General features: G+C 39.5%; 1 protein-coding gene across 2 annotated transcripts in view; it reads right to left on the minus strand.

The window, feature by feature from the left end:
- LOC106908718 (uncharacterized) overlaps positions 1 to 17,323 on the minus strand; it is a 44,228-nt gene that overhangs the window by 17,551 nt on the left and 9,354 nt on the right. The window contains exons 2-5 of one of the 2 annotated variants that reach the window (XM_088011212.1): positions 8,548 to 8,675; positions 2,116 to 2,236; positions 1,562 to 1,731; positions 928 to 1,012 (exon numbers count right to left, since the gene is read on the minus strand). In XM_088011212.1, coding sequence (XP_087867338.1) covers positions 928 to 966 — 39 coding nt within the window. In that variant the 5' untranslated portion in view covers positions 967 to 1,012; positions 1,562 to 1,731; positions 2,116 to 2,236; positions 8,548 to 8,675. The remainder of the gene's footprint in view (positions 1 to 927; positions 1,013 to 1,561; positions 1,732 to 2,115; positions 2,237 to 8,547; positions 8,676 to 17,323) is intronic. The other variant, XM_014974881.2, reaches the window with a different exon arrangement.

The raw sequence follows: 17,323 nt of genomic DNA on the forward strand, positions 1-17,323 counted from the left end.
TCCTCCGACTGTCTGAGGAAGACTGACAACAGCTGGACGGACGCCAGGCTCAGCACAAACACAAAGAGGCGGCCATGTTGTCATCCCGCGCTGCTTCCTTCATCAGCAGCTATTAGTTATTTCTGTTCGCTCGTCAAACGATTAAACATGTTTAAATAAAAACCATCCCAGAAAAATCGGTTCAAAATTACCAAAACAGTTTTACATCTAGTTGCAGAGCAACAGATTTATTTTAATAGCAGCTGAATTAAAATCTAATTTGTTTTTAAACTGAGAAATTTGGAAAAGTTGTTTTTAAAAGCCTGGTGTTATTTAATGTGGTTTAGTTCCTCATTTATAATAATAGTGGCATATTTAATATAAATTTCATAATATTTGAAACTTTACATTCAACAGTGATTTAATGAAGTTTCTTATATAAATGCATATTTGAGGAAGACGTCAATGAAACATCAAAACTTTTAGACTTTTTTTTAAGTTCAGAGTTGGAAAATTTTGCCATTTTGCTAGAAAAGTTTGTAGAAAACTACAGAATCAGTTAGTTCAACAATAATTTACCTTTTTGAAATCTGCACCTCAAAATCAACCAAAATATGAAAAAACTAAAACTATTACTACAACTAATAAAAACTAAACAATGTTTAGTTAATAATAACTAATAAAAATGAACAAAAACACTTTAACTAATTAAAACTAACCAAATTAGACAAAGTCCAAATGAAATAAAACTAAAACCCAAAACTATTGTAACCCTGATTGTTACAGGGTAGGATTGTGTAAGTGGATGAAGTCAGCAGCAGATTTAGTTTTATGCATCAATAATGAAGGAAAATGTCAGTTTTTAGTCTTTAACACTGAAATCCACCCAGAGGATTCAGCTGAAGTTAAACATTAAAAATGTTTCATGAATTAGACGTTTTTCTGTACCATGTTCTTTTCCGGCTCCGCCTCGTTCTTTCCTTGCATACTTTCTTCACCGTCTGCACAGATGAATGTTTTCTCTCCGTTTGACCTGGAAAAGACGAATAATTATTCATCCATCAACAACAACGCAGCTGACGGATCCCCAGGGCCGGAACAAACCTTTATGGGGCCCGAAGCTGGTTTTATGGGGGGCCCCCACACCAACATATCAACACCAGATGCTTTATCATTCCTAAGCTACTCTGTGTTTGTAGCATACCTGCTAGCATTAGCTTAATTTATAATTAGCTTACATCATACCAGAGTTATTACAGCTCTTGATTTAAATGTTACAGGATTAACAAACTAAAAATAATTATTTAGATTTTGAAATGCAGAGTCGTGTTTAAGGTGCCGTATTATTTATTTTAACTGTTTTAAAAGTAAAATCAGCTGATAAATACTAAATTTACAGTAAAAACGTTCATATTATTTGTGTAACAACTATGAAAACAACAGAAATGTTTTTTTTCCATGCTTAACAGAATTTAGTTTGTATTATTATATGCATTTTTAAATATAAATTTCTCTATCATGCTAGTTTGGTGCTCATCTCACACATGCCTTGGGCCGGCCCTGGTGGTTCCAGCTGGTTTACCTGTCCGCTCGGCCGATGATCTTCTCAGTGAAGCAGGTGAGTTTGCGGCTCTCTTCCTGGTACCTGTGCAGGTCGAGGGTCAGCAGGTCACGGAGCGCGCTCAGTGCCTGCTCCTGGAACACCAGCTGTTCAGACCGGATCAAACGATCGGCTACGACGGCCTCAAGCTTCTGCAGAAACACGAGAAAATGGAAACATTTTCATCAGGCAGCTGCAGAGAGGAGCTACGACGGATTATTAGGGAATAAATTATAATATGAGAATATTTTTATCATTTTACCAGATGAAAACAAGTTGTTTTAATGAGAAAAAGCTCAAGTTATCAAGTCATTTCATTATCCTGCTACTTTCACATCCTAACATCTTTTATTCTGAAATCAAACGCGTTTCCTGTTTACTGTGATTGTTTTTCAAACTGTGGACTCAGAAACGAATCAATGAACAAACAGATTTTGCTCTTTGTAAGGGAAACCTTTTCCATGATTCTGAATCGATGCTGATCTGCTGAATGTTTCCTCAAAGTGAAGTCTGGATGTTTCTCTGTGGTAACTTACGGCGGTCGTCTGAGGGCAGGAAGCGGTCGTCGCTTCTTCTTCTTCTGTCTGTTTCTTCTTCTGCTGAAGGTCGGGCGGCTCGGCGGTCAGCTGCTGCAGGCGGCCTTCGATCCCACACAGTCTGGAGACAAAAACACATTCAGAGTCCCTCCCTGCTGATTTACAACTATCACAACAGCAGCACAGGTACGGACCACCAACACGGCCAAAACTAATAACAGCTGCAAAGATTTATAAAGAGGAAAATAAGAGAAGTACTACTAATGTGGCCATATTACGAATAAAAGCTACAGAGATATGTAAATAGTAAAATAAATCAAGTACAAAACGTATGGAGAGCCAATGCAGCCAAAATTAACAACTTCAGGGACATACTCATAATAAATGCATGGAAGACTAGTACTGCCATAATTAAATGCTACAGATGTAGCAAATGAGTGAAGTACTAAAAGTATGGGGCACTAATATAGCCAAAATTAATAAAGGCTTCAGGGAGACATAAATAGTAAAGGGAAGCTATATGTATGGAGGAATAATACATATAAAATTAATAAAAGTTACAAGGTTACAAATTGTAAAATAAATTAAATACAAAAGAATGGAGGACTAATACCCACAAAATTCTTAAACAGAAAAAACAAATATTCATATGAATTATTTTGCTTACAATTTTAGACCTTGTATAAATGATTTACTTGTTTCTCAGATTTGTACTGTTTTATGTATTGTACTGATTTATTGGCTCAATTTATTTCCGTTTTGCACTTTTTTTTATTTACAAAACTATTTTATATATATGGAAATATTTAGTCTGAGTTTATTTTTATAGCTGTACCTTTTTTATTTCTTCGTCTGCTTATTTCTCATATTTATTCCCAGATTTCCTCCCATGTCTCTGTTCTTTATTGTTACATCTGCTTTGCTGCCAGATTTAACTGGCTTTCATTTATTTCTGTATTTATTTTCATTTTGGCTGCTTTAGTGCTCCACACAAACTGGATTGTTCTTCTGGAAATCATTCAATATTCCAAGATAAAACAGAACAGCAAATATTTAGGCAGTGAAAAATGACAAAGCTTTGCAGAAATGTAATTATTGAGCAACTTATTCAACACATATTTCAGTTTTTTTGCTGTTTGAGTAAAAACAAATCTGAAGGAATCTGTTTGTTCTGTTTCACCCCAGAAAACCCAAAACCAGCTGATCACTGAATCCAGAAAATGTGAATAAAAGCAGCAGTTTGGGATCCTAAATCCTGACAGGCTGCAGGTTTTTAACTGCAAACACAGACAAAAGTTTGGTGATTAATATCACCACTAAAGTCCAGACAGACATCAACTTTAATACAAAGCTGCAGGTTTGTGTAAAAACTTGATTTATAATAAAAAATATCTGATTATTCTCATTTTTCTGCTTTAAAATGATGGAAGCAGTGAGTGATTCCTCATCTGTCCACTGGGAGGCACTAGACCTCTGTTAGAAAGCATCAAAGGATCTGAAGTGTTTTGTTTGTGACGAGGAAGAGGAGGCTTTGATGAAGCAGGTAAATCATTTCAAAGAATAAAAACACAAAGAGAAATAAATTCATATCCTGTTAACGAGCTTAAGAAGGAGAAGCTTCACCTGAAGAGACGAATTTTATTCATGATGTAGAGCGGGAACAGAGATAAACTGTTGTAGTCCATAAATTATCACAGGAATTAGATTTTATTTATATATTTTTTTTAAAATATGAATTTTTATGGTGTTTATAAACAACATTTAAAAATAATTCAGATTAAAACTAATCTGTGATCCTTCAGAGAAACACTGAGGACTGATGAAGTTTCTGCTTTATTCCCATATATTTTCACTACTGATTTAACTTTACCCCCAGTGGTGGTGAAAGGAAGCCCACAGCATGATGCTGCCACCGTTACTTTTCAGTGAACTAGGTTAGTTTTCATACAATTTTAAAATTTCAATTTGCTTTTACTTCAGATTTGTTTGATGAGAATCATTTTAGTGTGATAAATAATCAAAAGCAGAAGAAATATTTAGGGGGGGGATAAACATATTTTTACCCAGAATTGATCTCCATAATTCATTAAAATGCTCAATAATACAGAGAAATAATAACGTAAAGGTTTGTTTACAAAAACAACAGTGAAACATTTTAAATATTACAGTAAAATCTGCCGTTTTGTGTGAATCTCCTTGTTGTTCAACCTGTAGAAACGTATTTATTGGAGGAAACCAGGACGAATCGCCTGGGAAACGTCCCGGTGGACCGGAACCAGAACCGACGCCTGACACACGTGAACACTTCCTGCGCCAGCTGCCGGCGGATCTGCTGACGTACGCAGAGGCGTGAAGACGACACAGCGCTCCTCGCACCAGAACCTGCCGGGTTTTTATCTCCTCATTATTTCACAACCACAATTCACACGTTCACCTGGATTTACGTTGGTTTTTCCACCAGAAAATGATTCGGTCAGATGAACAAGACCCGGGAGAAAACACGTCAAAGGTGAGGCGGGGAATGAAAAGATCAATATTTAAAATGTTTCCACTGAGAGCAGAGAAAACCCGAGTCCAGGGCCGGAGCCACAGGGTGTGGGGCCCTGGGCTGGAGCCTGGGATGGTGCCCAGAACAAAACTTCAACCAATCCAAATTATTACGATAAATCAGAGAATATAAACGGATCCATGATAGATTTCATACCAGAAAAATGCAAAACAACATCATGAATTTCAAATATTGATCATAATTTATATTCCTACAAATTATTAAATATTTTAGCAACTCACTTTCCCCCTGCAGGTTTTGATGCTCAGTTCTGATTTTTTGTCGTTAATTTGGTCAAATGATTCAAATGATTTCAGATTAATTTTAATAATTTAGAGATCCTGTTTTAAAAATAATCGTTTCCAGATACATTTCAAAATGTTTCTGTGTTTTCATGTGAGCCGCTTCTATTTTTAAACTACAACGTTGTAGCTCCATATCTCTCTCTATTGGTGTTTTTCTGTCTACTGCGTCATTCTTTGGAAGCACCGCAGCGCCACCGCCTGGCCTGGCAGACCTGGCAGTACAGTTCAATGAAATAATCATTTTTTGAAGTGGATTTCTAATTCATGTTGGAGATAAAAAAAAATAAATACTTTTGCCTCATTAAGAACAAAACAGGTAATTTGAGTCAATTGTCACTTTGTATGTCAGCAAAAACTAAATGAAAAACGTCATTTTTCTTTAAAACCGTTTGCAGAATCTTAGTTTCGGGTGAAGGTCGGTGAATGGAGGCTGAAGGTCAAACCCGTTGGGTTCAGTTGGGTTTACGAGCCGGTTCCAGTGACAGTTATCTCACGCTGCAGCAGGTTCAGCGGCTTTTCCCCGTCACTTTCAAACGGGAGAAGATTTAAAGATGAAGCGCTGAGCTGGCAGCTCAGCTGGGACGTTTCCAACCTGTCAGTCGGCCTGTTGCTGTTGGCAGCGATGAAGTCCTGTTGCATAACCGCAGCCTGTCAGCGGAAACCATGGCAACGCACACAGTCGTGATGGAAACTACACCTCTCCTCCGCAAACTTCACAAATTATTTACATGCAAACTCAACTTAAAATAAAAAATCCCACTTTACAGTTGATTAATGTTTGCTGCTGGACTTTGACTAGGCCATTCCAGCAGTTTTTTTCTCCCAACAACCCAGATTGGATCAAACATGGACTCACATCTGACTCTAGAAAGCTTTGAATGGATCATGAACTCTGATAGAAACCAATAACTTCCAGGTTCTCTGAGCCCACAGCATCATTCCTCCTCCACTATGCTTCATACTGTGTTTGTCTCATCTGGCACCACAGAGAGAAAAGTGATAACTGTGGATTTAATAATCAGCAAACGGGAGAAATGAGTTGATTTATTTCAGATTTAAAGGATCAGTCCCTGTTGGTGGATCGGACGTTAAATCCTCCAGCAGCAGATAAATCTGCAGGAAGCAGCGATAAGCATCAGCCTCTGCTGCGTCTGGACTCTGATCTGAGGAGAAGCTGCAGGTTTCCTGGAATATGATCAGAGTTTAAAGGAGAGGGTGTGTGAGCCGCCACACCTCGATGTGTTTTAACTCGTCTTTTCTGAAACAAAGGAAGGAGAAACGGCGACGTCATGAGAGCAGAGCTGCAGAAAAACGAGACAAGAGAAAATCTGGTCCTGATCAGACAGCAGGAAGGTGATGAACTCCAAACTAAGGTTCACACATCTTCATCAACACCAGGAGGATTTAATAAGTATTTAGCAGTAGAAACAAATATCTCCAGCTAATTAATCACACAAGAACCTGAAAATATGAAGAAAATCCAAACTCAGGATATCAAACTGTGTGAAAAACTTCACTTCCTGTTTGGATATTTAATGTTTTTCACACTAAAAATGTGAATCAAATAAAATCTAAAGCCCTTCATGCAGCTTCCATGTCATTTTAAGTATCTGAAACCTGAATTTCCAAAAATCTAAACCATAACACACCAGTTTCTTTTATTTATTAGCATATTGACTTTATTTTGAAAGTCCAAGTTGAAGCCTCTTCCTGTTTCTTCTTAATCAATAAAAAACACTAGAGACTCAAACTCTACCATATACTTGGCTCCATGTTGGATTTATTTAAAAAAGAAATAGAAAAGGAAAATGCTGAGTCACCTGTTGCCATGGTGATTCCCACTTGGAAGCAGAACGAACCGGACAAAAAGTTTTTCCTCAAACAAACAAAAGTCCTGTTAAATTCCTCCACTGAAAGGGACAAAACGTTCCTGAGGACACGAGTGTCCATTTTCATGTCTGTCCAGGGTTTTATATGGAAAATAGGACATGTTGAAGACAGACTTATGGAGCTACATTTAGGCCAAAAAGTTTGTGAGTGAAAAAAAGAACTAATTTTCAGATTCAAGCTGTTTTTTCCCAGTTATGTTTAGTTTTCTCTTGCTTGTCAGCTTCAGTGAAGGTAGTTAAGGTCTGCAGACCACACACATCCTGGACACACACGGTTTGCTTCAAAGTTAAATTTATTACTTTTCCTTTTTGTATATTTACAGTAAATAGAAAGTGAAATCAATATCAAATACGTTGTTTGTGCACAGCTTGGTGAATAAAACTGATTGTGATTAAAACACTTTAAAATTCTAATTTATTTGTTTAAATTTGACGATTCAAGTTTTATGAAGTGGCCCAAAGCTTGAATAGCCGAAGTCAATAAAATGTGCAGACAGGAAGTCGGAGCCTCACTGATGTGTTTTCCCCGTTTGCGGCGGTTCCCACAGGTGAACAGGAATCCATCCTACAAACAAACGGACAAAGAATCCACTTTCGTTTCCTTCTGCTCGACTCAAACTGAGGGAGGCAAGTAGGATCCTGTTGTCTGCTGCAGCGAAGCAGAACCTGCTGCTGTCAGGAGACACTTTCATGTGACAAGAAAATCCCACAGACCAACACCGAGCCGCTCCACACCCACTCATGTTCAAACAGCGCCGCGCCGCGCGCTAACACAGCGGCTCAGAAACAACAGAACAGAGAGGAGAGCTAATAAAACAAAGAGGTTTCATGTTCTGACTGAGGAACAGAAACATCAGAGAGCTTTAAGGTTTTATCCTTTTCTGCTGATAAATGAGCCGATATTTGACTTTTCAGAGTCAATTAATACAACAAAACCACCAAAGCCATGCAGGAATGTTTAACTGGTAGAAAAAGTCCCATTTTGATCAGATATATTGAAAAAACATAATCAATATGAAAACAGCAAAGTTCTAATTCATGTAAAACTTGGAATGCACCGATCCGAAAATCTGAGCCAAAATCAACAACATTACTGGCAGATAACCGATATTTACCAATATATTTATTTATTTCCCTACCGACTACATCGTTAAACGTCCCACAATCCTCTGCTGCGCTGCCATTAGTCACAATGCTAACGTGCTACATCAGCACAGTATTTTGTAGGAGCTAACACCAGAGCGCTAGACCAAAATGGCATTTAGCGGAAGCTGATGCTAACATGCTAAATTCCACCATGTTTATCTCCACAATGCCTCAATGGCAACATGAACGTTAACATAATTTAACCAAAACGTCAACAGACAACAGAACAGCTTTAAAATGTATCTGGAAACTTTAATTTAGCAGAAGCTAAATGTGCTAAATGTTCTCAGTTAGTAAAAGCGCTAAGCTAAAAATTAGCTCCTCTGTTTGCCCGTTAGCGTAAATGTGCCTACCGCTGCTAATAAGAGTAATTATTATAATAAATAAAGAAAGAATCAGTTAAATGTATCGTAATTTAAAGGGAGAAAACAAATAATCTCTAAATAATTAAACAGATAATTCTAGAAATTATTAATCCAGAAAGTTTTTCTCATTTCCTCTGACCAGTCAGACCAGTAGACAGCTGGCGCTGGTTTCCACTCACTGTGTCTGGATGTTTCTGAGCTCCTGCTCCGTTCGGCTCTGCAGCTCCTGGAGGTGAAAGGTCAACGCCTGACTCAGAGCAGCAAACCGTGACAGCTCCTGTTCTGGGTTCTCCTCCAACACCAAACCCTGACAGAAACATTTCAACCAGAGTTCAGAGGTCAACCTTAAAAAAGGCGACGGACGACGACGCATCAGAAACCTCCTGAAAGGTCAGACGGCAAAATGAGAAATCCTGTTTTCCTGACTGTTAGAAGTTAGAGACGCAACCAGAAGTTTGTAATTTCACAAGCTAACAGAGTCACTGCTGCTGCTGCTGTAGCTGCTGTAGCTGCTGCTGCTGCTGTAGCTGCTGTAGCTGCTGTAGCTGCTGCTGTAGCTGCTGTAGCTGCTGCTGTAGCTGCTGCTGTAGCTGCTGTAGCTGCTGCTGTAGCTGCTGCTGCTGCTGTAGCTGCTATAGCAGCTGCTGCAGCTGCTGCTGCTGCAGCTGCAGCTAGCTCTGATAGAAACGACCCCTGACCCAGTGGCTCTAGGATGAGCAACATCTGTCTGTGGACAGAATCCCTGAGAGAGAGAGAGGGGAAGACAGATGAACAAAAAGAGAGAAATAGACGTCTGGACCACTAAAGCTCTTTACCAACCTGGTATTTAGCAAAGCTAATGCTAAACGCCACACCGATGCTTGTTGCTCTCCACTGTCGCCACGTACTTGCTGAGGCAAGTGTTTGATCCAGTTATTCACTTTTTACAGTGTGATGACCGGATCTGGGCCGATGGTTCAGGTGAACCAGCCCTTTAAGAGCCGAGCGAAGCCGAGCAGAACCCAGCGGTTCTGCTGACCAGACAGTCCGGACAGATCCAGGGGAACCGGGTCAGACTGAGGACATCAGTACCGGCCCGGTTCTGGTCCAGTCTGAGCCTGCTGAAGCAGCCAGAGGCCTCCGGAGCGCCGTGGGCTGGAAGACAACAGACCGGCTGAGTCATCCTGGCAGAACGCGGAGATCGACCCGATCCACCCCGTCATCTGTCCGTCTGAGTCCGACTGAGTCAGCCGGACCGGCGCCACCAGAACCGACCAGCAGCACAGCTCAACAACATTTACCTCCACAGAAAACATCCCAGAAAACCTGAAATACGACGACGTTCAGCCAAATATCCATCAATAATCCCATAATACTGATCAGAAACTCTTAATCTCCACTGGCAGATTATTAATAATCCAGAGTCACTTAAATAATCCACCTAGTTATTTGAAACTAATTTTAAGAAATTGACTAAAAAAAGCTGCTATTTCTTGCTTGTGAGTTAATTTTGTCTCATTTCCTGTGAACTAAAATGTTTAAACTATTTGTTGATATTTTGTGTTTTTGCAGGAGGAACAAAACGGATCAGATGAAGGATTTCTAATATTCTCCGTCTGAATCCAGGTCTGGTTTTTAATCGGTGCTGACTGAAGCAGATTTCATGTGAGGAGAGAAAAATGAAGCTTTTGGCCTGAAGAGTTGTGAAGAAATAAAGTCCAGACGGTCAGGATGAAGCAACCGGACCGGATCAGAAACACGATTCTGAAAACATGTTTTTCTCCAAACCTCGTGAAAAATCGGCGTTTCCACATTTTATCTCATTTAGTTTCTTATTTAGGGATTTTATGAGATAAAACAACAACACAACAGGAAAATGATTCATAATTCAATATTTTTAAGAAATTTAGATCTGAAAAGTGTGGAGTGCATTTGTATTCAGTTCTTTTCTCTGATAGGAAATCTGGTGGGATTGAAACGATTAATCAGATTAATCAATTATTGAAATAATTTTCAACTGATTTAGTAATTTATTAGTTATTAACTGGAATATATTGCCTCAGAGAACAACTCAGTTAGAGTAGCAATTAAGGCCCAACTGTACAAAAATATTTACATTTCTGCATTATGTATGTCTGTAAGCATGTTTTATCCAGAACTCAAACCAGCAGCTTTAGCTTCTCCCGGTTCAAATTTTATTGAAAATATCTTTTATTAAGCACCTTTTGCTATCAATTATTAATGAATACTTGTTAATACATAAAAAAAATCACAACAAATTAATTTTTGCCTAATTTAATGACATTCATCGACATTCTTCAAAAAAATCTCAGACCTGCAGCTGGATCCGACTAAAAAAGTACTCCGCACTATTCAGATCACTAATGAATCTGATTCATTTGGTTCAATTCTGAGCTTCTCTGAGTGGCTCTGATTCATGAACTCTGGATTTTAAACTTGTGAGGTTTTTACCTGCTGGTTGTCTGCAGTCGCTAGCTGCAGGAAGCTAACTTTGTCCTCTATCAGCTGCCGTAGTTCGTCCACAGAAACGGGCAGCTCCTCTCCGCTCCTCTGGAAATCTGGAGTCTGAGCAGAGAGACGGGAGCGCAGGGATTTATCAGTAAGTCTGACTCAACTTTCAGAACCAGAGAGTTTCACAACATTTGAAAACAGCAGAGTGAAGCGCTGCAGCTTTAAGCTAACGTCAGAGACTGGGCTAATGTAGCTTCCAAGCTAACTGATGCTAGCTTGGTCTGCAGGTTTTCCATCTTTCTTCAGGTTTCAGTTTCCTTTCACATCAGTTTCCATGCAGGTCAGATAATTATCACAGGAATCATTTTAAATCGTTTCCTAAACCGATGAACCGGTCAGACGTTCAACAGATTGTTTTCCTTTGTGTTTTTTATTTGGTGATTTTTCTAAATACTAATAAAATGTAACAGAAATCAGATTATTGTGAGAACAGTTTATTGCCCCAAAGATGAAGATGATGATGATGATGATGGTTTTCACCAAAATATCAGCATTTTGTTGATATTTCCGCATCATAGATGCAAACCAGCAAGCAGCAGTTTGTGGTAAAACACAAACTCTGCAGAAATTTTATTCTGTTATTACAAGTGAACCAACTTTTAAGTAACTTTACAGCAAGATCAAAGAATTTGATTTGAGACAATAATTCCTTAATATGATGAAGAAGTAAGTTTGATGGCAGATCAATTTTCTCTGCTATAAGTGAAATAAACTGGCACTTTTTTCATCAATATTAAGGAATTAACTTAAAACAATCTTTCATCTTGATAAAAAGTTACTTCTAGGTAAGTTTTGTCTCATTTTAAGTGTTCTAACATATTTGCACTAGAAACTAAATGAAAACACTTGGTACGACGTTGTGTTTTTGCAGTGCAGGACTGAATGAATCACCGAGGTCGGAGGTCAAACGCTCCACTTCCAGTGTCTCCTGCCTCCTCTGCAGGTTTAATTAAATGGTTTCAAAACACAAGACGACTTTTTAAAGGCTAAACAAATTTTAAGAACATGAACCAAAAAACGGGAAAAATTCAACCAAGAGTTGCTGCGAAGGTTGTGAAGCTTCCTGACAGATTTAATGAGCAACTAAACGACGAGTCAGGAGTGAAATCTGCCTCGTTTGTTCAGGGCTCACACACCTACATGGAAACAGAGGAGTATTGTAATTCTGAACCTTCCCGGCTCAAAGTCTTCATCTACTTTTCTCTCGCCGTCAGGAGTAAACAGTTCTGTAGAAAACACAGATGGACAGCCAGCAATTAATTCGTTTGCATGGCAGTGCGAGTTGAAGAAGTCGTAACATGAGTGGGCCGGATGCTGACGACTCGCTCGCTGTGATGACTGATTAAACTCAATCAGAACCATCTATTGTGTTTTAGCTCCTCTCAGGAAGCCGCGCGCTTCAGAAACGGGATGAAATGATAAAACTGACATTATTTAAGTTGCGTTCAACCATCAGAAGCCCAACAAACTTGTTTAGCTTCCATAAAAGGTAATTATAAAGCAAAGCGGCGCCTGATGAATGTGAGACGCTATAATTCTCTCCTCATTACTCCTTGACCCTGTCTGTTAGAAATTAGGCTTATATGCTGCTAATGTTCCCGCTAATTATGTTACACAGCTAAATATAATTGGAGAAACAAATTAGCACTATAGAAATGTAATTTCTAGCAGACAGGCTCCTCTATCAAAGGAGATGCTCACATTTTATGGTTTTAAATAAAAATTATATGCGGCTAAGCACCATTAAAAGCTGTAAATGACTCTGCAGTTTTCCTTCAGAACGACCTGAATGCGTCGGTGCTTTGGCTTAAAAGAGGCTAACCGTAGATGTTAGCAATATTAGCTAAACATGTCAGAGATACTGGATAAGATTTAAGGCAATTATTTACCAAAAACAACAACATTAGGAGGATTTCAAAGAAATAATCAACCTCAAAAATCTACTGGGTGTCAGTTAAACTACAACTGGCCAAACTGACAGAGTTAGAGCTGAAAGTAACTTGCTAACTAAGTGAAAGTTAGCATGTCGCTAACCCAACAGCTCATAAATCTGTTATTGTAACATAAATATTAAACTGGACTTGAATTTGGTTTTAAACTGACAAATAATGTTTATTTAGGGAAACAAAAAAATCCTTTTACTGATGATCACAAAGCTGAAGAAGTTAGCTTCCATGCTAGCTAATAGCGTTAGCTACTGTTGATGGTTTATACATGTATTCAAACTTTAAATACTGTTTATAACCTTTAACTGTGATTTATTTCCTTTTAAGGTTTATTAATATTAGATAAATAGTTACATGTTAGAAACATCCATCCATTTTCTAACACCTTTGTCCCTTATTGGGCTTGGGAGGGTTGCTGGTTCCTCTCCAGCTAACGTTCCGGGCGAGAGGTGGGGTCACCTGGACAGGTCGCCAATCAGTCACAGGGCAACACAGCCATGCACACACACACACACACCTAGGGGCAATTTGGAGAGGCCAATTAACCTGACAGTCATGTGGGAGGAAGCCGGAGAAAACCCACCATGCACAGGGAGAACATGCAAACTCCATGCAGAAAGACCGGGTCCGGGTCCGAACCCAGGACCTTCTCGCTGCAAGGCAACAGTTCTGCCAACTGCACCACTGTGCAGCCCAAAGTTAGAAACAGTTAGCTAAAAATACATCTATCCTTTGTTAGTTAGAACACCGTCGTTCTTTTTATTTTCTTTAAGAAAAGTGACTTGAGAGGAAATTTTATCTACAAATTAAACATTTAACCTTTTTAACATTTCTACCAAAACCTCTAAACTCATTTTGTACAAAACTCAACAACATTAGACGCCGTAATGCAACATTTCTGTATTCAAGATCTTCTCTCATTGGTCAGAAATAATGAAAACCAACAAAATTAAATACTCGAAATACGTAATTATGTATGAAACAGATTTACATCAAACAGAAATTTCATGTTTATGCTGCAATTTCAGTGAGGCGCATCTGTATTATCACTATGTTTCTCAAACTGTGGGACCAGTACCTCTGGTGGTACGTGCTCTGCATGTTAAAACTGTAGGATGTTGCTTGTAAAAATTTGTCATTACTGAGATGCTTCATTTATTAATCAAAACAATAAATCATGTCTACATTTCTTTTTTTACATTTACTCTATTTTGACAGCTATGGGTTTCCGTACAACCGTTTTCTAGGTTGAAAATGAAGAATTAAGTTCTAAAAATGCACTTTTGAGTTTAGATACAAATCAGATCCAACCAGCAAGAGCAGAACCACTGAGACAGAACCAAGTGGAGTTAGATGAAGTCAGTTAAAGTCCCAGCAGCAGATTTTTATTTATTTTGTGAAATACTCACAGTGGGATCAGCAGAGACGTTCATGTTGAGCGTTTTCCTGCCTGAGCTCAAACTAACGGAGATTTGGGCCGTGGGAGAGCAGCTGGGTGGGCCGAGCCGAGCCGCTGTGTACATGGAGACGACCTTAACGACGACCTGCAGCTGGCAGAGAGTCAGCCAGCTGAGGAGCCAACCCGATTGGCTACAGACAGAAACTCAGGCTGGGGAACGCGACCCGATTGGCTACAGACAGAAAAAGTCTGGCAGCAAAGTGAAAGGCTCAAAGACAGAGAAAGAAACAAGGAAGGAAGAAAAGAAGAGCTGAGGTTAAAGGTCAGGATTCCTTCATTCAGAGAGATTAAAGGAAGGAAGGAAGGAAGGAAGGAAGGAAGGAAGGAAGGAAGGAAGGAAGGAAGGAAGGAAGGAAGGAAGGAAGGAAGGAAGGAAGGAAGGAAGAAAGGAAGGAAAGAAGGGAGGAAGAAAGGAAGGAAGGATGGAACAAAGAAGGAAGGAGGAACACAAGAAAAGAAGAAAATTACAAAATCGGAAGGGAAAAGGAAAGATGAAGTAAGGATCAAACAACAGAAGGAAGCAAAGGAAGGAAATGACCAAGGAAAGGAGAGAAGGAGTGATGGAGGGAAGGAAGTGAGGACAGAACGGAGGAAAGTCAAAACGTTCAGTGGAGGAAGAAATGAATTTCAGCACTAATTTTTTCCCGTATCTGGAATTATTCACTTCTCCGATTCGGAGATTATTTTCATGTTTCTCATTTAGATGCATAAATCTGACACAGCGCCCCCTGCAGCAGATTAAGGGCACGACGTCCTGAGCTGTGTTTAGGGTTATTTGTTACATTTTTATGTTTTTACTGCAGATAAATCTGGTCACATTTTTAATAAATTTGGACGTTTGAATCAGAACTGAAAGTGAAGTCGGCGCTTCGCTCCGGGTTGGATTCCCACCTCAGGGAGTGTTCAGGCGGCGACGCCCTGGGCTCGACTCCAGGTCCGACACGCCCCGATAAGCAGGCCGCCTTAACGAGGGCCGCGCACGTACACACTGCACACACACTGCACACACACTGCACACACACACTGCACACACACACTGCACACACACACAGGCGGACATTATGCAACATCTGGCTCTCGGATACATAAAAACCTTCATCCTTTAACAATAAACCTCATTTTACCGGCAGCAACTTTTCATTTAATGGAGGAAAAACATCAATAATAATCTGAGAAATCTCAGATTTAAGAGTTTAAATGTGAAAAACTCAACGAGACGTAAATATGCGAGTGAATTTCAGGAACTTTCCCTTTTATCTGAAGCGTTCCTAGGAGTGTCTGATTCCTTTCTGATGAATCACAGCTCAGCTTCTGTCGTTTTAATCCAAGAAAACTTCCAGAATACTCAGGAAAACCACAGATGTGGAACATTTTGAGAGTTTGGGATTACAGATGATAAACTGTTTTAAATAAATAAAGATTAAATTCAAAACTCCAGCAGCTTGTAGAGCCAAAGACTTCAAGAGGAGGCAGACCGAATATGGGAATCTGTTCAGAGTCAGGAATCTGTTTGGGAATCTGTTCAGTCAGGAATCTGTTCGGAGTTGGGAATCTGCTAAGCAATCAGTTCCTGACTGAACAGATTCAGTTTTTGTTTCGCCGTCGTCTTCCTAAAATCTCCTGCTGATAATCAATAAGTTTGATCAGCTGGTAATCGATGGGTTTGATCAGCTGATCCTCACTGAGGCGTTTTCCCTTCTAACCAACTAAGGGGTGTACTTATTTTTTCCATGTTTTCTTCATAAATGTCTGACCTGCTGTGACCCCGACTCCTTAGACCAGATTTAATGTTTGTTTTGTGATATTTTATGTTTGACGTGTTTCTGGACGGTTTTCCATCGATAAATAAAGTCATTCGTCAGCAGCAGCACACCTTCATGACTCACAGCGCTGGCATGGCCGCCTGAACGCTGCTGCACTTTGAACCAGTTCACTCCCACCAGTACGGACTGGGAGGGTCAGCTCAGTGTTTCATCACCATGGAAACGACTCCTCGTGTGGAAACTGTGTAAAGTTTAAACCTTTAAACGTCCGAAAGTTTCATTCTGCGATGTTAGCATCTGATTTTCACTTCAACAGATTGCAGATTCACTGAGGAGTTTATCAGATTGAGATTAATAATCCAAGCAAATTAAATTATATTCCTGAGCTGCATGAGGTTAGGAGCTGCTGCACCTTCAGTAAATAAGTCATTGTTTATTTTTCACATAAACATCTCAGATGTTTGTTTTGAACAAACCAACCAAACCTCTGAGCAGCCTGTTCCCCTCCTGGCCTGTGGGGGCGCTGCACCAAGAACGGCTGAAGGAAACGACACAGAAACCTCTGAAGACGCTGAGAGCAACTTCCTTCTTCACCAGATGGAAACTAAATGGTCATTTTTATCATTTTTATAAATGTTTAATGTTTGCTTTGACTTGAGTTGGTGGTGATTGTTGCTAATGTAGGGAGGTATCATGTAATGCTAATGCTAGCTAAAATTAGCATATCAGGTCAGCTAACGTTAGCATCTCTATCAAACTAAACACTTTTAATGAACTATATCAATTCTTTAAGCCAAGTGTCCAAAACCTGCAAAGAGTCGAAAGCAGTTCAGTTATTAAGTTAAGAAAATCTAAAACTTTTGCTCGTTTTTTTCTCGTTTCTAAACGAGTCGACAGCAGAACCAGTTTGTCTAAAGGTTTATCCGCCTCCCAGTCTCTCCTGCAGCAGAAGGATCGTTTGATCCGCCTGTCAGGCAGGAGAAACCTGGAAACGCCGCTTTGAGTCAGAGGAGCTGCAGGCGCGTCGTCTCGGCTGCAGCTCCTCTGACTCACGGCTTTGGGGTCATTTCAGGGAAACGTCCCGCAACCTGCAGAAACCATGAAATATTCAACTTTAATAAATGGTTCTGATGGATTCATCTAAATGATGGCCTAGTTAAAGCATAACTAATCCTCACTATGTTCACAGTTTTACTCGTTTAATAATTAAAATGTTGCAGATTTTAATTTTAAGGGTTTGAAAAACTATATGTGGATCAATTCCTAGTTTTACTGA

This window comes from Poecilia mexicana, unplaced genomic scaffold (genome assembly GCF_051168715.1).
Source record: "Poecilia mexicana isolate PSO_F unplaced genomic scaffold, ASM5116871v1 scaffold_12, whole genome shotgun sequence".
NCBI lineage: Eukaryota > Metazoa > Chordata > Actinopteri > Cyprinodontiformes > Poeciliidae > Poecilia > Poecilia mexicana.